The 25014-nt window shown below is 51.3% G+C and overlaps 1 protein-coding gene across 1 annotated transcript; it reads right to left on the bottom strand.

Annotated features, from left to right (window-relative positions):
- Positions 1-8466: 8466 nt before the first annotated feature.
- Positions 8467-24841, bottom strand: smc3 (structural maintenance of chromosomes 3). The gene is made up of 29 exons (XM_076048312.1): positions 24593-24841; positions 23502-23577; positions 23378-23416; positions 23187-23254; positions 23036-23107; positions 21921-22000; positions 21709-21787; positions 21448-21565; positions 20527-20702; positions 20338-20418; positions 19605-19769; positions 18945-19066; positions 17982-18195; positions 17389-17492; positions 17210-17309; positions 16670-16830; positions 15869-16010; positions 15493-15643; positions 15141-15293; positions 13693-13844; positions 13451-13609; positions 12788-12895; positions 12540-12648; positions 11674-11921; positions 10741-10953; positions 10038-10232; positions 9769-9946; positions 9338-9444; positions 8467-9233 (listed from the first exon to the last, which is right to left on the bottom strand). Exons 1-29 carry the CDS (start codon positions 24605-24607, stop codon positions 9162-9164), a joined length of 3657 nt encoding a protein of 1218 aa, XP_075904427.1. The 5' UTR covers positions 24608-24841; the 3' UTR covers positions 8467-9161.
- Positions 24842-25014: the final 173 nt, after the last annotated feature.

Below are 25014 nucleotides of genomic sequence, written 5' to 3'. Positions count from 1 at the left end.
TTCCACCACACTTCCTTCCACCACACTTCCTTCCACCACACTTCCATCACACTTCCATCACACTTCCTTCCATCACACTTCCATCACACTTCCTTCCATCACACTTCCATCACACTTCCACCACACTTCCACCACACTTCCACCACACTTCCTTCCATCACACTTCCACCACACTTCCTTCGATCACACTTCCATCACTTCTGCAGTAACCAGTGCAGTACTAAAACACACTGGTGCAGTAACCAGTGCAGTAACCAGTGTACTAATACACACTGGTGCAGTACTAATACTCACTGGTGCAGTAACCAGTGTACTAATACACACTGGTGCAGTACTAATACTCACTGGTGCAGTAACCAGTGCAGTAACCAGTGCAGTGAAACTTACTGGTGCAGTACTAATACACACTGGTGCAGTACTAAAACACACTGGTGCAGTACTAATACACACTGGTGCAGTAACCAGTGTACTAATACTCACTGGTGCAGTACTAATAGAGTAGCCAGAACCACTGCAGGATGTTTCACCACCACTGAATCTGCATCAACATCACACAGTAACACACACACACACACACACACACACACACACACACACACACACACACACACACACACACACACACACACAGTGTCCTGCTCCTCTGCTGAAGGCCTCAGTCAGACGGTGCTCAGTGAGGAGCTGCTCTCCGTCCAGCCCTGCTGCTGCTCCAGAGCTGCCCCCCCCCCACCCCACCCCCTCCACTCCCCAGCTGGGAATGCTGGCCATTCCCATGAAGAGGGGAATGTTGACTGTGGCGGGGGGGGGGGTGATGGGACACGTGTGAAGCCATTAGGCCGGCTTACTTGCTTCATAAAGCTCCACTAATATTCTACCTTTAGCCTCATTAGAGCGACACCCCTCCCACCCAGGGTCCAGTGGGGGGGGCGCATTCATTGGCCAACACGTGTGACACACAAATGTTGGGGGTCAAACGTGTGCACGAGAGGAGGGTGTTACTTTCACTTTGATCCTGTTGACTGTGAGGGAGCTGATTGGTCCCGGAGCCCAGCGGACCTTTCAGACCGGTTCTGTTGGTTGACTGAAAGGGAGCTGATTGGTCCCGGAGCCCAGCGGACCTTTCAGACCGGTTCTGTTGGTTGGCTGTGAGGGAGCTGATTGGTCCCGGAGCCCAGCGGACCTTTCAGACCGACTGGAGGAACTAAAGACCGCTTCTGTTGGTTCTCTCTGAAGGAACCATTGGAAAGGCTGAGATTCTGCCACGTTCCCTCGATGTTCTATTGCCAAAGGTCTCGGCGACAGACCTCCACTCGTTCCTTTCACTCCTTCATTCAAACCCAGCGTTCCTCGGAGAGGTTCTCCACAACAACCGGGCCTGACGTTCTGCAAAAGGAGATCAAATATTGAGCGGCAAACCGTGGACTGTAAGTTTGTCTGAAAGCAAACCTCTCCAAATAAAAAACCAATGAAAAAAGATTTTTTTAAAAAAACAAGCCAGTGTGTGGTGGAAGAACTGCATTCCAGAGTGGAGGTCCAGAGGACCGCTTGGAGGAGAGAGTTAAAGGGGGATTTTTTTTTATTTTTATTTGAGCCGCAGTGAAAAATAACGACCGCAGATTCTGGAAAGGTCAAACTACATTTCATTCCCTTCGCTAAAATACACACGAGAGCAACAAGAGAGCGCATTGTTCCCTGTGGAGGAAGTGACTGAGCGAGGGCTGCAGCCATTGGTCGACGCGTCGTCTTCCCGCTGCGCTCGTGTGTACCAGCGGGGGCAGCACTGAGCGCTGGCGGGGGGGTCGCTCCTGCCGTTTACACCCTGCAAGAGAAGAAGAGAAGAAGAACGACTTCTTCTCTTCTTCTCTGGTAAAGCTTCTCAACCCAAAGTTTAGAATATTTCACAGGAACCGAAGCAGCGGAGCGACGCTCCCGATATTCCACGCTAGCTTAGCCGAGGGTAGCTCTCTGAGGTAAATGCGTAACTTTCATGCAGTGATGAGTGAATCACAGTCAATGCTGGCGTTTACACTGAATTGTAACGGCCTGTCACTTTTCAACTGCGTTATTCAGGGCGCATCCCTTTCATATTTAAACCGTAAGAAATGCGGTATTTCCCTCTACCTTTACTAACGACCACGGTGATAAAACACCACGCAGAACTTTAGAAACGTGACAGAATTCACCGACGGCGTCTGACATTTTGAACAACAGAACAACTGCGTCACAGATAAACGCTCTGCGTGTGTCATTGTTTTGATACGTTTGTTTAAAAACTGGCTCTCAGCGCACAGCAGCAACACACAGGTGTGGAGATTTTCACACCAGTTTGGTGAAACACGAGGGCCAAAACAGTTTAGGTGAAATAAAGAAGATAATCTCCACCACTGGAAACAGTCATCGGTCGCAGCCCTGAACTGAACCACGCAGACTTGGAATGAGAGCTGAAGCCGCCTGGTCCTCCAGGTCCTCCAGGTCCTCCAGTGTCTCTTCAGAAGCTGCCAGCCACTGACCACTCACCATTTGTCCAGGACGCGTGACCTCGTAAAAGAGGCTTCAAACAGGAGCAACCCTCGGCAATCAGTGACTGCAGCAGCTCGTAAATGCCACCAGCCAATGGAAGCAGTTGCTTTCAGAGGTGTGTGTGTGTGTGTGCGTGTGCGTGTGTGTGTGTGTGCGCGTGTGTGCGTGAGTGAGTGTATAAATATATTTTACTAGTCTAACAAATGCAGTGACGGACTGCGTCTGGAATCAGCCGCTCTGCTTTCTGGTTCACTGGAGGGCAACTGGTGCAAAGGTTGATGGTGAGAAGGTTCTTCTGCCACTGGTGGAGGTGGGGGGGGGGGGGGGGGGAGTGGACCTCCAGCACCGGCTGAAGGTGTGTCGGATCCTGTGCTAATGGCTTTAGTGTGGGAGAGCCAGGAGGCCCTCCTCCCACGCAGGCAGTTTGCACTTTACACACTTTCACACTTTTCACGGCCGCCGCAGAATCAGCGGCAGAACACTTGCGGGACAAACTCACTGAGAGTTGTCAATCAGAGGAACACAAGCGCATGAATCAAACACACAGCAGCGGCCGCCCGCTAACTCCGCTAACGCCGCTAACTCTGGTGGAAACTGGAGAAGGGGAGGGGGAGCTGTGCTTGACACGCAGGGTTCAGTACCAGAGTTAAGGGTTCAGTACCGGAGCAGGAGGAACCCGGCCAGCGCCGCACACACTCCCCAAAACACAAATCAAAGCAATGAGAACGATGTAAAAATCCACGTTTAAAGTATTTCTCACTTCTGTCACCTGTTGATTTCTGAATACTTCTACTGAATACTTGAATACTTCGACTGAATACTTCGACTGAATACTTTCCAACTGCACATTTTATTCTCATGTGTTTCAACCTTCTCTTTTATGTAAAGTTGTCTTTGGGGACTCTGAAAAGAGCTCTATAAATAAAATGTATTATCATTATTATTATTATTGTTATTGTTATTATTATTATTATTATATTATTCTTATTATTATTGTTGTTGTTATTATTGTTATTGTTGTTGTTGTTATTATTATTGTTGTTATTGTTATTATTGTTATTGTTATTATTTTTATTATTGTTGTTGTTGTTGTTGTTGTTGTTGTTGTTGTTGTTATTGTTGTTATTGTTATTATTATTGTTATTATTATTATTGTTGTTGTTATTGTTATTGTTATTATAAATGTATTTAAGTTATTAATACAGTGAATTATTAGAACATTAAAAAAAAATGATTGAATTGTGATTTAGAGATATTATTACATTTGTTGTTCAAATATAATAATGATTTGAAACTGAGGTACCAAAAAAATAACCACAAACAACTTTATATTATTAACTTCCACCAATCAGTCCTCTCACCTGATTGGCTCTTCAGACTGTAGGTCTGCGCTGGTGTCGGCCGCCGACTCCTTGTTCCACCGCCGGCTCTGGGTCCGGGTCCGGGTCCGGGTCTCCGGCAGCACCACCAACACCTGCTGCCTGCCGGGCCTGCAGTGGGAACGGAGCTCAGTCAGGGCGCACAACCACTGCCGCACGCACGCACAGCTCTTCTCATCAATAAATAGAAATGATAGCGCTTAGAAATATCATTTGTTCATGACGTCATTCCATGCTTTTATTTCTCAACTCCTTTTTTTTCTCCTTCTAATTATTATTATATTTTTATTTTTATTATTATATTTTTATTTTTATTATAATGTTTTTATTTATATTTTTATTTTCCTTCTCATTTGCACAACATTGTGTTGCGGTAATGATGTCACTTTAATTTCCCCCAGTGTGAGATGAAGAGGTTCTACTCTCTAGTGTATGAATTATCCGTCATATTCAGTCAGTCATGCGGTCGGTGACATTTACACACACAGACAGACACACAGACAGGGTGTCAGTTTTTCTTACTGCATTTAATTATGTAAAGAAAATCAAAAGAATTGACACACAACGCGCAGAATCAATCAATAAAGTAATCAATAAAACGCTTGTGTTTTATGAACAATGACCCTGTAGTTGAAGAACAATGGAACAGATGAAAGAGTTTCCCATGAATTAATATATTAAATAGTAGAAACAGTACCGCGTCTGTTTCACGAGAAGCCCGTGGGAGTGAAACGAGCTTCTCGTGTTGAGTTCAAGCCGCGGATTGTAAACGGATACACGAGCCCACTGGTCGCCCGCGGCTCGCCCGCAGCAAGCACGCGGGACAAAGGTTTACACGACGACGTGAAGCCACGTCCGCGGGATTCATTGGACACGCCAGACGGAATGTTGCACAAATCCGCGGTGTTCGTTTCACCGTAATTCAAACTTGAAAATCCCCGGAAACGCAGCTGCCTGCTGGGGCAGAAAGAGCGCGCGAGCGACTGAAAGAGAACCCGAGTCCAACACACGTTTTTTTTTTTTTTTTTTTTTTTTTAATATCATTTACCTTCCAGGCGCCTCCGTCATTTGTGTTCGGAGGCAAACTACTGCGGCTGTTATTGATGGAGCGGTCGCACATGGCGGCACACCTGCCGGCCCGACAGCGTGGCGACATTTTGAACAAACGTCAGGACAAACACGCACCACGGTGCAAACTGGCCGCGAGACGCAGAAATATTACATTCAGCCACCTTTGCTTTTTAAATCGAGCATCTCTTTATTTTCCCAACCCCGAAACAAGGGGCTGACATTTCGCCGTGGTGGCGTTCCTACGAACTGCGACCATCACTTCCGGTTCCATGGCGTCACGAGCGTTGCTAAATAGCAACATACGCCAGAGCAGGAAAAGCACATACAAATACATCGAGTTCGCTGCTTTTTAATAATTACACAAATATTTTGTCACACTGCACCTCCTTCTGTCAATCTCGCCCCTTTCTCAAGCCTCGAGGAATGTGTGTGTGTGTGTGTGTGTGTGTGTGTGTGTGTGCTTAGCTTTAACTTTAGCCACTTCCGGCAGCCTCAACTAGCTCAGCGGAACCTTCCAGAAGCCTTCGCACTGATGTTCCTCAAGAGTTCGGCACTTCAAACTTTTAACGCGTTTTTTTTGGCTTGTTTATTAATGAACTACTACATCTGTACGTAAACGTGTGTAAATACACAAAACGACATTATTTAATGTATTAATATTAAAATAAAAAAGTTTAACTTGGCCGTGGCTGTCGATCAGAAAAAAAAATGTTTGAATTGAATTTGCAGCTGCACGTCTTTTATTTTGACATTCTGTCATTTTAACCCTAACGAGACGCAATCGTGGGTTTTAAGTTAAAAGCATTTTGCATCCAAAACCAATATTTTATCTCTGAATACTGTTGAATGGACTGGGACACGTTTGATTTATTTTTCTGCTGATTTTCAGCTTCACGATGAGATTCTGACTCTCTGAGGACCAACTGGCCTTCGGTCCTTCACCTCCACCTCCACCTCAGTCTGCAGGTGTAAATATGGAGCAGCAGCGGCGTCGCTGATTTAAAATACACTCATAAAACAGAGGAGAGTGAGGCAGCAGAGTGAGACGACACGTGAGAAGAGGGAGCGCCGAGAAGTGCAGCGACAGAGCGGGCCTGTTCCCAGCCTGGACCACCACCATCCCCCCACTCCCACCCAGCCCCCCCTCCATTCCGCAGTTAATAAGCACCTGTTGGACAACAAATTAACTTGTTGACTGTCAAAACAGAGACAGCTTTATGCTTGTTTTTATGATAAGGAGCTTGATTATGGGAAGCAGCATTATGTCGTTACTGCAGCTGACCGCAGGCCGACAGCAGGGGGCAGCGAGGCCAACGCACGGCTAAAAAAGATATGGTGTTTATTGTCTGAGAATGGAGGGAGGGGAGGGGCTGTGGGGGGGCTGTGTGGGAGGAGAGCAGAACACAGTTGGACAGGACAGAACTGAGCAGGACTCAGCAGGCTGGGTGTTGCTCTTCAAAATAAAGGCAAAAGGAATAGACGCACATGCATGTTAAACATTACATAGATACTATTTATACTGTGTGTTTAAAAAAGATTGTGAAGACTAATGCAGACACACTGTGGTGTAAACACACTCAATAAGAGCAGTGGGCAGACTGGACCCGCAGGGTCACAGAGAGAGCCACGCTCAACTTTAGTCGCATCGTTAAAAACAGAGCCCAGAATAATGCAGAAGCACGTCGAGCACGTCTGCAGCACCTAATCTGGACCACTGAGGTTCTGGGACAGCCGGGCCGTACGTTCACAGAGGAGGGGTGCAAGAAGTGAAGAGCGTCCTGAAGGTTAGAGCGAGAGCGACACCTCCAGTTAGAGTTAGTTAGACCTTCAGGAGGTTCTGGGACAGGTTCTGGGACAGCCGGGCCGTACGTTCACAGAGGAGGGGTGCAAGAAGTGAAGAGCGTCCTGAAGGTTAGAGCGAGAGCGACACCTCCAGTTAGAGTTAGTTAGACCTTCAGTTAGACCTCCAGTTAGACCTCAAGTTAGACCTCGAGTTAGACCTCGAGCTAGAGTTAGTTAGACCTCGAGTTAGTTAGACCTCAAGTTAGACTTAGTTAGACCTCGAGTTAGACCTCAAGTTAGAGTTAGTTAGACCTTGAGTTAGACCTCGAGCTAGAGTTAGTTAGACCTTGAGTTAGACCTTAAGTTAGAGTTAGTTAGACCTCGAGTTAGAGTTAGTTAGACCTTGAGTTAGAGTTAGTTAGACCTCGACTTAGTTAGTTAGACCTTGAGTTAGACCTCGAGCTAGAGTTAGTTAGACCTTGAGTTAGACCTTAAGTTAGAGTTAGTTAGACCTCGAGTTAGAGTTAGTTAGACCTTGAGTTAGTTAGTTAGACCTCGAGTTAGAGTTAGTTAGACCTCGAGTTAGACCTCGAGTTAGTTAGACCTTGAGTTAGAGTTAGTTAGACCTCGAGTTAGTTAGACCTTGAGTTGGAGTTAGTTAGACCTCGAGTTAGACCTTGAGTTAGAGTTAGTTAGACCTCAAGTTAGAGTTAAATTATCAATACTTTACAGGAAATGAAATGTCGCAGCAACATTCACACAGTTCCCTCAAAGGTAACAAAAATAAAAGCAGTCCACCCACAAACTAAAAGCAACCAATATAATCAATAAATATACACAAGCCTACACTTACATATAGACAATGAATAAAGAAATAAAAAGCAGCTGAAAGCTGAACTTGCAGTTGAAGTCAGTGAACAGTGAAGGTGCAGTGAGAGCTGAGTGAAGGCAGCTGCACTGCACCCCCTGGTGGACTGAGAAGCTCTGCAGACACGAAGCAGCAGGACAGAAGCATCATGGGAACGTTGCATTAACGTGACGACCTCCCGGTCCCGAGGGAGGAGTTGAGCCGTCAGTGTCCCACCACAAGAGGGCGCTGGCTGGCAGCCACGGCCTGCTTCAGCTCGGCCCACATTTTGAAGCGGTTACAGAACCCACCGGGAATAAATTTGGACCAGCGTCGTTCCGTGTTGACAAATTCCGTGGTTCGTTCGCCGCTCCGCCCACAAGTCAAAGGTGAAAAGCGGCACTCGGACGCACTGTCAAAATAAAAGTGATGTTGCATCATCTGCGGCAACATGGAACCTGACCTCAAGTCATTATGATGATAATAAAAAGTCTTGATAATATTAATAATACAAAGTAATAATTATTATTACTACTTCTAAACAACCCTAACCATCGCTCCCTGTGTTAAAGTCTTATTCTAGATCGTCAGTGCCGTTCTCTCGGCAGCGTCGCTGCCTTTACATTTCACTGCACATCCTGTCAACATGTGACCGATAAAGTTCTGGAATCTTGAATCAAACAACAACACGACTCCTCTTGTGTGACGCGGGGCAGAATTGGACTCGCAGTTTTCTCACTGAACATTCCTGAACGGTGGAAAAGTGAGGAAGAGCGGCTCGGAAGTCACATTGAGCTGGCGTGTGAATGAGATGCTGCGGCGCCACCTAGTGGTCGTTCTAAATACAGAGTCAGAGGGTCGAGACGCTTCTTCTGAACGTTTTATTTATTAAAGTTGTGCAAAAAAAATACATAGAAATTAATGAAAGGATTTAAAAGTCTGCCTGGAATCTACGGAGCAGAAAAGCAAAACCAACAGGAGAAGATTGGAGATTGCTGCTGCTGCTGGAGTCCATTCAAACACACAAACAGCCCACACCTGCAGACACTTGACAGAAAAGATCCATCGAACAAGGAGCCTAAGAACAGGAAATGACATCATAGAGCAACAAGCATAAAAAACACAGCAACGGGGAAAGTGGGAGCTTTACAGAGGCGGAGCCACGTGGCTGCAGGTGAAACTACACACAAACCAGAGGGAGCCAAACCCCAACCAGAACCAGAAGCAGAAGCAGAACCATGCTGGATTCTTCTCCCACGTGTTCAGCAACGAGGAGGAAGAAAAACCCAGACGTTTTCAATAAAAACCCACTGGATCCAGAACTGAACCGGGAAGCAACAACCTCACTGGGCGACGGCCAGGGGAAGAACTGGGAGGGAGGGGGGGGGGGACAGGCCAGTGGAGGAGGAGCAAGAGAAGAGCCTGGTGGGAGGAGTCTACAGGGAGGGTCAGTGTCTATCTGGAACAGGGGGACTAAGACATAAAAGCAGGGAGGTCAGAGGTCAGGTGGGCGGAGTCACATGTTCTCCTATGAGGAGCAGGAGGAGGAGGTGGAGGTTGGATCAACCATGGGTGGTGTCGTCCTCCACGAAGTCCTTGGCCTGCTCCGCCGTGATCACGTCAATGTGACTCACCTGGAACACACACACACACACACACACACACACACACTTAGCACCACGTGGGAAAAGCTCTGCTCCTGATTGGCTGACTGTTGCTCTCTTCCCCCACAATGCACCTTGTTTCTGAACTTGACTCCGTAGAACTTGTCAGCCGACTCCAGCAGCTCTGGTCTGAAGGTTGTGGTGATGAACTGGGCGTGGCCTGCCAGCTCCACAATCATGTCTGGCCAATGAGCGAGCGCACACACACACACACACACACACACACACACACACACACACACACACACACACACACACACACACACACAGGGAGTGTTAACACAGCAGAGAAGCACAGAGGGAGGAGAACACACTGCAATTGCAGCACCTGTCCACCAGGTGGCAGCATTACCCCACCGCCACCACCAGCAGCAGCACTGAGAGCTGCAGCTGCAGCTGCTGGTGCTGCTGCTGGAAGGCGGGAACTAAAGAACCCGGACAGTCAGGGTTGGGCTGATGGTCTCCACTGTGTCGGAGAGCCTCAGCCTCTCCAGGTGTGCTCTACCTGAGACGGCCTTCCTGTGCTGAGCGTCCAGCGCCTGGTCGATCTCGTCGAACAGGTAGAAGGGGGCGGGGTCACACTTCTGGATGGCGAAGATGAGAGCCAGCGCCACCAGGGACTTCTGGCCCCCCGACAGCTGCTGCATCTCCCTCATCTCACCCTGCTTCCCCGTGAAGGACACCTGCAGGCGGGGGGGGGGGCGACACCGCCGTCAGAGGAGGCGGAGCCACCGTCACCTCGGAACCAACTGTCCGCCGCCGCTCCAGACTCACCCTGATGCCCACGCCGGTGAACTGGTCGACGGAGGGGACGCTGCTCTGGGAGCCGGAGCCCCTCTCGCCCTCCCCTCCCCCGCCCTCCCCCTCGTCCTGCGACTGGCTGCCCTCCGCGTCGCCCTTCTTCATCACCAGGGTGGCCTTCCCCCCAGGAACCAGCTTCTGGAAGACCTCCGAGAAGTTCTTGGACACCTGGAGGGAGAGAGAGGAGAGGAAGAGGCTTTGGCATCGTCTCAAACTCTTCAGTGCTCCAAGGAACCGCTGCCCTCAGCAGGTTCCATGCTGTGCTCAGAATTCTAATGTGATTCTGCCCCCTGCAGGACACAGGAGGAAATGCTGTTTCTCTCTCAGCTTGAAGACACTGCAGCGGCAGTGCAGACTGTTTCTCTTCACTACAAACCTGCCATCTCATGGTCAAATACTGCTACCTGTGGTGGAGGGAGGTGCTGCAGTGCGTTGCTAGTTCTGCTACCTCTGGTGGAGGGAGGTGCTGCAGTGCGTTGCTAGTTCTGCTACCTCTGGTGGAGGGAGGTGCTGCAGTGCGTTGCTAGTTCTGGTGGAGGGAGGTGCTGCAGTGCGTTGCTAGTTCTGGTGGAGGGAGGTGCTGCAGTGCGTTGCTAGTTCTGCTACCTGTGGTGGAGGGAGGTGCTGCAGCAGAAAGAGCAGCAGCAGAGCAGTGGAGGAGGAAGTGGAGGAGTACCTGCTTGAAGGTGAGCTGGATGGCCTCGTACTTGCGCAGCTCCAGGACGTTCATCAGCTCCATGATGGACTTGTAACCTCGGTCCAGCTCGTCCTGGCGCTTGATCAGCTTCTCCTTCTGCTCGGAGAAGTTGACAAACTGGTCCAGGGCTTTCTTGTTGACGTGGCTGTACTTCTTCAGCTCCGTGTTGCACTGCTCCAGCTTCCGGAAGAGCTGGAGCACGGTGAGAGAGGAGGAGAGGAGGGGGAGAGAGGAGGAGAGGAGGAGAGCAACGTCATGACAACAGGAAGTGAAGGCAGGACAGAAGGTTTGGTTCTGGACTCTGTGAAGGTCCGAGCTGATGAGGAACTCATGACAGCAGTGTTTGAGAAGAGTTCACTTCACTACTTTAGCTTGGTGTCAAGTCTGGGCCAAGACACACTGTTCTGAGCGTCAACAAAACAAAAGGCCTCTGAAAGGGCTGACAGGACGACCTTTGACCCTGAAACACGGTTCAATGTAAATCTTTCTATTGCAGATTTTTCTGAAAATCACCAGACAAATGTGTCATCTTCCCTTTGTGATGTCACAGCATTGTACGTTGCTGCCACTGAGTCTCCACTCCCTCGGATTGGCTGATGCATCATGGGAGAAATTCATGATACCAGCATGGCGTTACGCGCTACGTGCTCCGTGGCGCCCTCTAGTGCAGAAGCGCCAAACCTTTCCAGCATCTGCGCTGGTGGAGCAGCTCCATTCAAATGAATGGGCCGGCCACATGGTAGATATAGTAAATATAGATCTAGATCTCTGTTCCAACAACAACATAGCACTTTGGGCTAATGCTAACGCTAACGCTGCTTCATCACAGGATTCCATGGAGAGAAGGAACCATCAAGCACCCGACCAGCACCACCACCAGCAGCCGACCAGCACCACCACCAGGGGGCCCACCTGCTTGAGCGTGAGGGTCTGGTACTTCTCGAAGGCCTCCTGGGGCAGCGAGCCCAGCTCCCGGATCTTCTTCATGCACTCCTCCTTCTTCTTGAGCAGCATGCCCTGCCGGTTGGTCATCTTCTCCAGCTCCTTGGTGTCGTGGTTGATGGCGTCGTTCTGCTCCTTCTCAATGTTCTTCCACCGCTCCATGCTCTTGATGTGGTCCTTGATCTCCGCCTCCGTCTTGTCCACCAGCAGGTCCAGATCTGGAGGAGAGGGAGGGGGGACGCGGTTCGTCATCGAGGACCGTCTGGAGAGGCCGTGGGAGCGACGGCGCCACCGGTGGAGAACAGGTGATTGAACGCAGTGAACAATTTAAAAAAATAAAACCTTGCTGGGTTTTTTTTTTCATAGGATGTTGAGGACAATGGCGGCAGTGAGGCTCAGTTATTGCACCTGCTTCAATAAAGGAGCAGCCTTCAAAACACCTCTGACTCCTCCCACCACTGCACCTCCTCAACACCAGGCTGGAAGCCCAACACATCAGAGCAGCTGCTGCTGCCCCCTGCTGGATACTCCCACCGCCACCTCCTCCTCCTCCCCCTCCAGCAGCAGCAGCATGTTGGTGCTAGCCAAGAGAATTCGGGCTACAGAAGGAGAAAAAAATTCAACTGGAATTTTTTCCAAGTGTCCAATTAGAGATTAAAGTTGGAATTTCAGGATTAAAAATTTCCAGTGGGTTTTGGGGGGGTGGGGGGGGGGTGTTCAACTACAACACTGAGGAAGCTGAACTCCGTCGTCATCAATCAACCTGATTAGCATGAAGAAGAGCTCCTGCGCCCCTCCAGCCCATTGGCTGCTGGGTCTGGGTCTCCTCCACTCACCCTCAGACCGAGCCAGAGTGTCTTTGACCCTCTTGTTGATGCCATCCAGCTCCGAGGTGGTGGCCGTGAGCACCGTGCCTCCCTCCGTCTCCCGCAGCTCGTTCAGCTCCTGAACAAAGAGCGTTAGCATGGAGCTCACGCTACCTCTGGAACTGCAGCAGGACCGTGAGGGGGTCCTGGTGTCTGCTGCGACTGCAACCAGTGATTGGCTCACACAGAGCCCCCCGCCCCCCGGTGGTGCCCCCTACCTGCTCCACTTGGTCCAGGCGCTTGCGCAGGTTCTCATTGAGGTAGGTCTCCACCCTGGTCATGATGCCCTCCAGCTTGATCCTCTCGTTCAGCAGCTGCCGGTTGTCCTGTGTGTGTGTGTGTGTGTGTGTGTGTGTGTGGGGACAAGAACACCGTTACTAGACCTGAACGCTGGAGATGTTGTGCAATAATGAAGCATGACAGTGACTTTTCACACGTTGTTCCCAGATGAAACCAGTCAAGTGTGCTGGTTCTGCTGGTACGGGTCCCCACTGTTGGACTCTGACTGGAAGCTTTAGACCCAGAACATCCTACATTGTTCTCTAATGAAACTGTGGGAGCTGCAGAGTCCCTCATCATCCAGACCCAGAGCTGCAGTGAGTCCACTCTGTCTGTGCTTGATTTTCTATTCATCTGTTACCACCTCGTCCTTCCTGTGTGTGGCTTTGAAGTGTTGCATTGTTGCCTTTGTGTTTCCTGTGCAGTGTCCTTGGCTGCTCAGAGAGCCACTGATAAACATGATGCAGTATCATCATTGATATTATCGCTCTACACTCCGTCTGGCAGACAGTATCTGGGATGAATGGGGACCGCTTCATGCCAGTGGCCCGCTTCTGACAGGAACCACCTGGTGTTCTGGTGGTGGTGGCATTGGGACGGACCTGCTGCAGCTGGCGAATCTCGTCGTTGAGGTCGTCGACGCGGCGCTGGTCCTCCAGGCTGAGCTGGGACAGCAGGTCGGTGCCCAGCTCGGCCTTCAGGGACTCCCTGGTGGACTCCATGGCGTGCAGGCTGGCCTCCAGGCTCTGCAGGCTGCGTTGCTGAGAGACAGAGGAGGGGAGGGGTGTTAGACCACCAGGGGACACGGCCTTGACCCCCACCAGCAGCAGCAGCAGAGACTGACCTTGGGCATGAAGGTCTTCTCTGACTGCTGCCTCTTCTCCTTCAGCATCTTCATCTCAGACAGGATGCTGTCCCTGGAGGCCTTGAACTTCCTCTGCTGCGTCTCGATCTGCTGCATCTGGTTCATCAGCTGGTCGATCTCGTTGTTGATGCGTGCAGCAGGAAGTCAAGGAGCTCCACTGGTTGGTTGGTTAGTCAGTATTCAGAGGTCACTGCTAGTGATGGTACCACTGCACTACTGCTGGTACTACTGCACTACTGCTGGTACCACTGCAGCACTGCTGGTACCACTGCACTACTGATGGTACCACTGCAGTACTGATGGTACCACTGCACTACTGATGGTACTACTGCACTACTGCTGGTACCACTGCACTACTGATGGTACCACTGCACTACTGATGGTACCACTGCACTACTGCTGGTACTACAGCAGTACTGCTGGTACCACTGCACTGCTGCTGGTACCACTGCTGGTACTACTGCACTACTGATGGTACTACTGCTGGTACTACTGTACTACTGCTGGTACTACTGCAGCACTGATGGTACTACTGCAGCACTGCTGGTACCACTGCACTACTGATGGTACTACTGAAGCACTGATGGTACTACTGCTGGTACTACTGCAGCACTGCTGGTACCACTGCAGCACTGCTGATGGTACTACTGCTGGTACTACTGCAGCACTGATGGTACTACTGCACTACTGATGGTACTACTGCACTACTGCAGCACTGATGGTACCACTGCACTACTGATGGTACTACTGCAGCACTGATGGTACTACTGCTGGTACTACTGCACTACTGATGGTACTACTGCACTACTGCAGCCCCAAAGGATACCACTGCACTACTGATGGTACTACTGCAGCACTGATGGTACTACTGCTGGTACTACTGCACTACTGATGGTACTACTGCTGGTACTACTGCACTACTGATGGTACTACTGCAGCACTGATGGTACCACTGCACTACTGATGGTACTACTGCACTACTGATGGTACTACTGCAGCACTGATGGTACTACTGATGATACTATTGCTGGTACTACTGCAGCACTGATGGTACTACTGCACTACTGATGGTACTACTGCACTACTGCAGCACTGATGGTACCACTGCACTACTGATGGTACTACTGCACTACTGATGGTACTACTGATGGTACTACTGCACTACTGATGGTACTACTGCACTACTGCAGCACTGATGGTACCACTGCACTACTGATGGTACTACTGCACTACTGATGGTACTACTGCACTACTGATGGTACTACTGCAGCACTGATGGTACTACTGATGGTACTATTGCTGGTACTACTGCACTACTGATGGTACTACTGCAGCGCTTGGTGCCAGTACTGAAAGAGCTGACCTTGAATACAACACAGGTCCCCCCCAGCAGCAGCAGCGCCCCCTGGCTGCAGTGTGAAGGATATGTTCAATGTTCCTACGAAGGTTCTCGTTGAGCTTGGCCTCCAGCTCTCCCAGCTCCTCCTCCGCCTTCCTCATGTCCTTCTGCAGCTCCAGCCGAGACTTCCTGGTGTCGTAGTAGCCTCCTGTCAGTGCCCCCCGGTGGCTCACCTGGTCACCTGCAGGGGCAACACACACACACACACACACTGCTTTTCTTTTCCCCTGAAAGTTCATCATTGACCGACTGAACGGGGGGGTGGGGGGGTTTAGGTCTTAATTAACTGCTACACTTCTGTTCAGGCCCTTCGAGGGGAACAAAGAGCCTTGAGAGAGAGAGAGAGGTGGGGGGGGGGGGGGGGGGGGTGTAGTGCTGACCCTCCAGGGTGATGCAGTCCATGGTGAAAGCCCTGGCCAGCTGGGTGGACACCTCCATGCTGCGGCAGATCAACGTCTTCCCAAACACGTGCTTGAAGGCCTTGTCAAAGGTAGAGCTGTAGCGAAGCTTACTGATCATAGGGATGGCATCCTGGAGGAGGAAAGAGAGAGGGAGAGAGAGTTAGGGAGAGAGAGAGACAGAGAGAGAGAGAGAGAGAGAGAGAGAGAGAGAGAGAGAGAGAGAGAGTTAGGGGGGAGAGAGGGAGAGAGAGAAAGAGAGAGGGGGAGAGAGAGACAGACAGACAGACAGAGAGACAGAGAGACAGAGAGAGAGAGAGAGAGAGAGAGAGAGAGAGAGCTTCCAGCAGCAGCTCACGTTGGTCTCAGGGTAGGCTGTGTCCCGGACGTCCAGCTTGGTGAGGGGCAGGAAGGTGACCTCTCCTGGCAGGTTCATCTTGTTGAACTCCATCAGGATCTTGGTGCTCACCTCATCTGTCTCCACGATGTGGTAAAACAACCTGAGGACGAAGAGGGCAGGAGGGAGCGAGAGGCTGAGCTCACAATACAGTAGAAGGACTTCATGAGGCCCACGCTGGGGACATTTGCTAAATGACCGCAACAGCAAGCAGTGCAGGACTGGAGGAAAAGTTATATTCATTAAAAAGAAATAAGAATTTAAAAAGAAAAATGTTTATAAGTAAAAAGCAAAAACAAAATATTCAATGTTATCAACAGTTTGTTTACATAATGCTTGATAAGAACAAGTCTTTCATTGCACGGTCACAACATTTTGACTGTTGTTCCTGATCTCTGACCAAACACACATCCAGTGCTCCATCCTCACTGGTCAAAACCACTGCAGCAGCAGCAGCAGCAGCAGCAGCAGCAGCAGCAGCAGCAGCAGCAGCAGCAGCATGGATGAAACGTCAAGTGAGACCGGAAGGACTGACTGGGATCACTGGGACCTCTGAGCGACTGGTCTTGATTTACATCTCCACAAACTCAACGTGTCAGAATCTACTCGTCTGGTTCACTGTGCACACTGGAGCTGCTGCAGCGACTTCCTGGCCGATGGAGGCCCAGCCAGGAAGTCCATCAAGCTCTTCAAACAACACAAGACGGAAGGAGGAGGGACAGGAGCAGCGTCGGTCATGGGTCTCCCCTCCCCGCCACTCACCTGGTCCCGGCAGTCACCTCCACGCAGGTGTAGAAGGCCGGCTCACACTCAAAGTTGTTCATGACGATGCCGTGGTAGCCGTTGATGACGTGCTGGTTGATGCCCTTCCTCCTGAAGTGCTCCAGAACCTTGTTGATGCTGTCAATACCGTTCAGGATGGCCTGGAGGAGCAGGAGCAGGAGAGAATACTGCATTATTATTGGCTGCTATGATGCACAAACGTGTTGGTCGATGTTTTCCATCCTTCTCGTTTTTCTACTTCCCAGAAGACGTCTATGTTCAGTAGTGGAAATCTGCTCTTTGTGACATCACAGAGGGCGACTCCACCTCATGGTCAACCCCCTTCTCCCCCAGCCAGGAGGTGGCTCCGCCCTCTCAGAGACATGCCATCACTCAATGGAGCCTCAGTGGGAAACACGGCAGCCTGAACGTCACCAGCAGCCAGCAGCAGACCCCTTCCTGACTGGCTGGCTGTGTCACATGACCAGTGGCGGCGGCCCAGTGGCGGCGGCCCAGCCAAGGCGCTACACCAGCAGTTACCTTGCCAGTGGCGGCCCGCAGCAGCTGCTGCTTCTTCTCCAGGTCCTCCCTCTTGGCCGCCAGCGCCTGCTGCTCTGCATTCTCCTCACGCCACAGGTAGCTGGAGCAGAGGGGGGGGGGTTACTGTTAGACTGATGGAGGAGGAAGAGGAGGAAGGGGTGAGGCAGGCAGCTTCTTACTTTCTTTCACTTTGCAGCTCGTCCTTGCGGTTCTTCACCTCATAGTACTTCTTGTCCAGCTCCTCCACGCGGCTCTTGACCTCGTTCAGATCCTGATCCAGTTTCTGGACAGCAAAACACAGCGTTTCAGACCAGGAGGAACCAGGAGGAACCAGGAGGAACCAGCAGGAACCAGCAGGAACCAGCAGGAACCAGCAGGAACCAGCAGGAGGAACCAGGAGTGAAAACGAACATCTCATCAGCATTAATGCCACTGCTTAAGACAAATCAAATTCCAGCGCTCCCAAAAATGTTGGGCTTTTATTATGGCAGGATTATGAAGTGGACTTGACAGAAAGTCAGCTGGTCTTTATTTTTGTGGAATAAATTTGGTTCTGGACTTGATGATGATGAAATGATGATGATGTTCCTGAGGCTCCACCAGTGGAGATGCAGTGCTATGGTGGAAGAGCTGGTGGGCAGGAACCTCTCAGGAGACGCCAGTATTAAACTACACCACCAGGAGTTTTCAATGCCATCACTCCAGGAGGTTCTCCTGGAGATGAAGAACTCCTCTCCTGCTCTTTGTCCCCCCTCAGCGGGCGGCTCCTTACGTTGTACTGCTCCAGGTTCTTCTCCTTGTTGGTCTCGGTGTCCTCCAGGTCCTTGTTGATGGCTGCGATCTGCCTCTTCTTGTCGTTGATGGCCTGGTCCAGGGACTTGAGCTCCTTCTTGATCCACTTGTCTCGCTCCTCCTTGGAGGTGAACTGGCTGCCGCGGCCCTGCTTGGCGTACAGGTCCGTCCTCTCCTGGGTGGCCTGGGCCAGCCTGGTGGGGGCGACAGTGAGGCCACGTCATCTAGCAGACCACTTCAACCTGGAACCATTGCATCGTTCCATGTCCAGTGGGGAACATCTGGCCTGATTGATTGGTTTTATATTGGTAATAGATTAACACACTGACTAGAAATACATCATTGGACTGTTTAATCTATCCAGCATCCATCCATCCATCCATCATCCATCCAGCCTGCATCCATCCATCTATCTATCCATCCATCATCCATCTAGCCTGCATCCATCTATCTATCTATCCATCTAGCCTGCATCCATCCATCCATCTATCCATCATCCATCTAGCCTGCATCCATCCATCCATCCATCCAGCCTGCATCCATCCATCTATCTATCTATCTATCCATCATCCAGCCTGCATCCATCCATCTATCTATCCATCCATCCATCCTGCATCCATCCATCTATCTATCTAGCCTGCATCCATCCATCCAGCCTGCATCCATCCATCCATCCATCCATCCATCAGTGTATACTGGCAGTACAGCAACAGAGCAACACACGGTCGGGTGGGCTTCCTTCACCACAGCAGACCTTTAAACCGGGGTTAACGTGACAAATGCTCACTAAAGCCCTCCACTGCGTGATGAGGTGTGATGGAGAGCGATTAACAACTAACAACTGAGCCCACTGACTCATCCTGACTCATCCTGCCCCCACTGGGCCCCCAGGCCGCTCAGCAGGGGGCGTGAGTGAGTCATCCGTCAGTCCGTCCGTCCCTACCTGGAGATCCCTCGCTCCTCCTTCTCCTTCACCACGTTGAACTTGGGCTCCGTCTCCTGCAGCTCCTTCTGCTTCTCCTCGATCTTCTCCAGCAGCTTCTGCCGCTCCTTCAGCAGACGTTTCTGTGAGGGAGGCGGGGAGGAGCGCATGAGAGGCAGGGAGTCTCAGAGCAAAGCCACAACATTATCAATGCGCTCAGAGAGGGAAATCACAGTAAGTGATGAAGAAGTGATTCTGCTCTCCACACATGTCGTCAAACTGTATCTGCACTGCCAGGAGCTCTTTGCTCCTCGTCTGCTCTCCACTGGCAGAGCCGGCAGGTGGGCTTCACCCAGCCAACCTTCATCATCATGCAGCCTGGGACCCCCTACACACACACACAAGCAACACACCAGCAGGAACAAGTGCAGAGCCATCTGGAGATCCACACACACACACACACACACACACACACACACACACACACACACACACACACACACACACACACACACACACACACACACACACACACACACACACACACACACACACACACACACACACGTCCCTCTGGAGGAGAGAAGAGGCTGCTGAGGAGCCACACACACACTGCTGACACACTGTGAGGGAGTGAGAGGGGTGACGCTGCAGGGTGACGGACAGACGGAGGCCTCGTACCCTCTGCTCGCTGTTGCCCGCCAGCTCGTCCTGCAGGTCCTTGGCCTTCAGCTCGAGCTTGGTCCTCTGCTTGATCTGCTCCTGCCGCTCCACCGACAGCTGCTCCTTCTCCTCCTTCATGGCCGAGATCTTGGACTTGAGCTCGCGCACCACGCGCTCCGTCTCCTGCGGCGGCACAACAGAGAGGGTGAGGGAGACGCTCGGTCCGTCTGGACCTCTGCAGCGGCAACACGACCGCTAGAGAGGCCTCTCCATCGAGTCAGGAGACGCTGGAAGTTTGAGCAGTGCACGCACTCATCCAGTGCGTCCGCTTCAATCAGCTTCAGAAACACAGACACACAGAAAAACACAACCTGGAGAATTTGCAGAAAGACTGGCAGTGGATTTGTGTTGTGTTGTGTGTGGTGTGGTGTTGTGTGTGTGTGTGCTGTGTGTGTGGTGTGGTGTTGTGTGTGTGTGGTGTTGTGTGGTGTGGTGTGTGTGTGGTGTTGTGTGTGTGGTGTGTGTGTGTTGTGTGTGTGGTGTTGTGTTGTGTGTGTGTGTGTGTGGTGTTGTGTTGTGTTGTGTGTGTGTGTGTGTGTGTGGTGTTGTGTTGTGTGTGTGGTGTTGTGTGTGTTGTGTTGTGTGTGTTGTGTTGTGTTGTGTTGTGTTGTGTTGTGTTGTGTTGTGTTGTGTGTGTTGTGTTGTGTGTGTTGTGTTGTGTTGTGTGTGTGTGTGGTGTGTGTGGTGCTACCTCCACTTTATCTCGGGCATCTTGCTGGGCGTCACGCAGCAGTCGTGATTTGTCTCCACAGGTTTCTCTCTTGGAGGAAAGCTGCAACAAGCAGAAGCACAGTGAGCCACCACACTGCACTGCCCTCTACTGCACCAGGACGGTACTGCGTGAAGACGGCTGCAGCGTGAGGAGGTGCGAGCGGCTCACCTCGTCCAGCTTGGCCCGGGTCTCGTTGAGCTCCTGGTTGTAGATGGTGTACTCCAGGGCCCTCCTCATCTTGTCCCACTTCTGGTACTGGGCCAGCTCCTCCTTCTCGTCCTCCAGGGTGTGCAGCCGCTCCTCAATGTACTTCAGGAGCTCGTTGATCTTCTCGCGCTTGCCCTCTGCGTGCGGACAGACAAACACAGCTGCTGGTCGGAGGCGCGGTGAGGACGGCACTGCACTGCTAGCAGGAGTGGACCCAGTGGTGCGCCGCTCAACGCGGTTCTCTCAGTCCCAGGACGGGAATTCTTCACACCGTTCCAACAATCAAACCCGAGCCCTGCACTTGCGATTCATCAGGCGCAGCAAACACAGCTTCAAGCGGACACGTGAGGTCAAGCACAGAGGAGGTCAGGACAGCGTGGTGGACAACAGCTTTCCCAGCTGGAGACGCCTGCTAGTGAAGATCTGGTACCAATGATTTTATCTGTGCGCACTTCTGCAGCTTGTGTCACCTTTTCATTTCCCCCAGTCGTCCCAAGGGGAGGGAGGGAGGGAGGGTGAGAGAGAGAGAGAGAGAGGGAGATAGAGATAGGGATGGATGGATGGATAGGTAGATAGATGGATAGGTAGGTAGATAGATAGATAGATAGATGGATGGATAGATATAGACAGATAGATGGATGGATAGATAGATAGATAGATGGATGGATAGATAGATAGACGGATAGATGGATGGATGGATGGATGGATAGATAGATGGATAGATGGATGGATAGAGACTTTATTAATAAACTCAGTCTCAGTCCAATGTTTTGCTTTGCTTTCTTTGGTAGTGGTGCGACTATCGTGGAGGTTATTGTGGGAATATTACTGCCAGATGTATTGATCAGTGTCTATCAATCAACCAATCAACCCCAGCCCTACCAGTCTCCTTCATGAGAGAGATGCTCTCTTCCTTGCGCTCGTCGTACACCCGGGTCCCTGCCACCTCCCTCAGCAGCTTCAGCCGCTGGGAGTCGGGGGCCGTGGCCATCTGGTTGATCTGAGGAGCACCACACAGTGACAGTGAGTCAGTGGAGGAGCCGCTGCTCAGTGCAGTGCTCTGGGGAGGAAGCCTCCGTGGAGCCAGCTCAGAAGCACCGCCCCCCAGTCTGAGCAGCCCAGCGCTGCTTCTTCTTCCCTCACCTTTCCCTGCTTGACGATGTAGTAGGGGTTACTGCGGGAGAAGCCGGCGCTCTCCAGCAGGTTCATCACGTCGTTCTTCCTGCAAAGCGTTGACAAGCAACCACAGGAGTGAGTCACTGCACACACACACACACACACACACACACACACACACACACACACACACACACACACACACACACACACAGCCTCCCCCCCGCAGTCACACTTACGTCACCATCTTCTTGTCCAGGAAGTACTGGTCCTTCTTTGCACCGATGACGCGGCGCAGTGACACCTCCTCCTTGTCGATCTGGATGGAGAGACGTACAGTGGTGGTCAGGAGGAGGAGAGGCAGTCGCAGTGGGACTCACTGGGTGACACCACACTGCAGCATCACACTGCAGCATCACACTGCTCCACTCATTTAAAAGCAGTGTGTGGACAGAGCCAGTGACGGGTTCTTCTCCGTCGTCATGGTTCTAATGCTGGGTCCACACTGAACGCAGCCAGCGCAGTGTGGCAGCAGTGCACCCATTCATTGTGTATGTGCTGCCCTGGCGCAAGAGCGAGCCACCGCACAGCGACCCGAGCGGCGTGCAAGCTGGGCGCCTGCCTGCCGCCGCCGCGCCTGGCGCCCCATATTTAACAGCACTTTAGAAGCGCTGTGACGACATCTTGGCTCGTCCAATAGGAGAGCCGCCGGTTCTGAAAAAAGTGGGCAGTATGCAGAGCAGGGCGCCAGATGGCGAGAGGGTAGGAGTGAGAAAAACGGAGGGAAATCTCGCAGTGTCCCCAGTGTGACATCTCCAGACTAGCTGAAAATATTTGGATCGGCTTGGTTTCTCGTTAGCTCCGGTGCTGCTAGCTGCTACGTGTTGTGCAGTCAGGTGGTACTGGAGGCCTGAGTAACTGCTGTGGAAGGCAAACTGCTACCCAGTGCGTCGCTATCCACTGCACTGGAGGCTCGTGCTCAGTACCTTGTTAATTTCCCTGAGGGAGTCATCCCAGAGGGATCAATGAAGTCTTTATCTGTGTACCTTCCGTGTTGCCTGGAGTATAAAACAAGATGCCACTGTGTTCCGACCGCTGTTTTATATGAAAAAGCAACAGCTTTATCTTCACCATCAGGCACAGTTTGATGTAGAGAACTTTTAACACATATTTAAACCGCCAGTGCCGTGCTCCCCCGCCCCTCCAGAACCTGGCCACTCTCCCATTGGACCGGCGCGCCCACTAGACGTCGTCACAGCGCTCTGCTGCTGTTTGCAGCCGAGTCCCAATGAATACAAGCAGTCGGGCTAAGAACGACCGACGGTAACAGAACCCTAGCAAGATCCATTCTTACCGGCAGGCGGTTGTCCGAGTTGTCAAAGATGATCTCCACAAACGCCGAGATGACACGCGGACCGGTTCCCTCCTGCGGAGGCAGAAGAAGCAGAGATGCGGTTTCCAAGGCTGCCGTCCGCCTCGGACCGACGTCTCTGAACTGTACTTACGTGGAGCAGGGCCAGGCGCTGCTCGGGTCGAAGGTGACTGAACTCGTCGCTGAGCACAAACTGGATGGCTGAGCGTTGGAGACACACAACACACAAGCGGCAAAAGACAAAGAAAGGCAGGCAGTGATTTAGAGGCAAAGCAACCAGGATGGAGAAGATGAGAGAGAGGGAGACTCTGAAGTTGACCGTACCATAGAAGAAGTTACTCTTGCCAGAGCCATTCCTCCCCACTGTGGAGAGAGAGAGAGGAGAACCACCATCAGCACCAGCGGTGCACCTACGTCCTGACACGGGCGGTGCAGTGACGATGCTCACCTATGACGTTGTGCTTGGGGCTGAACGGGTCGACCACAGTCTGGTCCCGGTAACTTCGGAACCCCTGGATGATGACCTGCAGAGGAGATGGTGGAGGTCAGAAGTCAGAACACACCTGGCTGTTCAGGTAATAACGTGGGGAGGGGAGTGGGGGGCACCACCGGTGTGAGATGACAGATGAGCTCCGTCCAGTGCCACTTTAGTGTTATAAAGGCCACTCCCCACAGTGTTCAGGGTCACGACCCCCACAGGCCAGTGGCTCAGCAGCAGTGGGGAATCATCCTTTAAAATCGGGTTTCAAAAAGTGTATTGGTCACAGAGTTCACACTGCTTTGTGCCCAATAGACACGAGAAATAAGCTGAAGGTTTCAATAGTATTGAAATATTTCGACACAACAGTCAATAAAGTGCAGGACGGGTGGCTTTGACAAAGCACTTCAATCAATGAAGCTGAAGAGGAGCAGCAGACTCACGGTCTCCTCCTCTACGCAGCCAGGACGCGGTGGTTGCGAGTGCGTTGCGCAGTGGCATTGCGTGAAGCTAGTACACACGTGACGCTTTTGAACGCAGACTATGGAAATGAACGTGAAAATAAATTTACGTTCGAGACAACAGAAATGCGGGACAAGCCCGTCCCGTTATCGATTCAAAACGGGACCACTGGGTATTTCCAGGGACGGTTGGCAACTCTTAAGCTTACCTGTTGTATGTTTGAGACGGTTTGCTCACGAGCCGCAGTACGGATGCGTTATACTCTTAAAGGAGACGCGGCCATTAGCAATTTTCAAGCAATACGACATATAACCGCAATACTGTGAAGACAACACACGACACATACTGCCTTGTACCGCTGACTTTAGCATCCTGATGAGGGCGACGGGAGATTCGGCGCTAACTAGCCGCAGTTAGCACGAGCCTGCTGCACACCTCACTGGCACCGCATTCTTCAAACTTTCAATGAAATTGACGTTTAAAAGGGGTGATAAGATGGACACCCCCGAACCACAAGAATGCCGCGGGGTGTTGTTTGAAATGTGTGTTAAACCCGGGGCTCAGTGACAACTTGCGGCGACCTAGCATCGTTAGCTCACCTGTTTGATATACATGGCGGTGCTAGCAGGGCTCGCGGGGCTTCTCCTCGGCTCAACGAGCAGGAAGGATGCCCTCCAACACGACGATCGTGCACAAAATACTAATTCAAATTTTTTTGTTGTTGTTGCATAAAAATGACTCAAAATAGGTGGAAGCAAAAACTAGTAGAGCACAGCGTTCTTCTGGTTCTGGTTTTACGGCGGTTTTACCGCCCGGGAGTCCAGCTAGCGAGCGAGAACAACATGGAAAATGGCGGCGGGGGGGGGCGGGATGGACCGGACCGTACCACTGTGTGAAAGCGGGGTTCAAGTGACACAAATATACTTATTTACCTTTCATATTTTGAAGTGGCAGAAACGGAAAAATATCTATTTAATTAATAAATGCCCGAGCTCGTGCTTTCGCTCGCAATATATGTAAA

Source organism: Nelusetta ayraudi, unplaced genomic scaffold, assembly GCF_046127955.1.
Source record: "Nelusetta ayraudi isolate G7.1 ecotype Tasmania unplaced genomic scaffold, CSIRO-AGI_Nayr_v1 ptg000099l, whole genome shotgun sequence".
Lineage (NCBI taxonomy): Eukaryota > Metazoa > Chordata > Actinopteri > Tetraodontiformes > Monacanthidae > Nelusetta > Nelusetta ayraudi.
Note: the sequence above shows the minus strand (reverse complement) of the source record. Positions and strands in the feature narration are given on the sequence as shown.

Bases quoted from the DNA above. Each gene is read 5' to 3' on its own strand.
- smc3 (XM_076048312.1), bottom strand. The intron at 22,001-23,035 runs GTAAGAATGGAT...CTCTCCATCCAG, and splicing joins ACTCGGACAACCGCCTGCCG to ATCGACAAGGAGGAGGTGTC. The intron at 9,234-9,337 runs GTGCATTGTGGG...TGTGTGTTCCAG, and splicing joins GAGTCAAGTTCAGAAACAAG to GTGAGTCACATTGACGTGAT.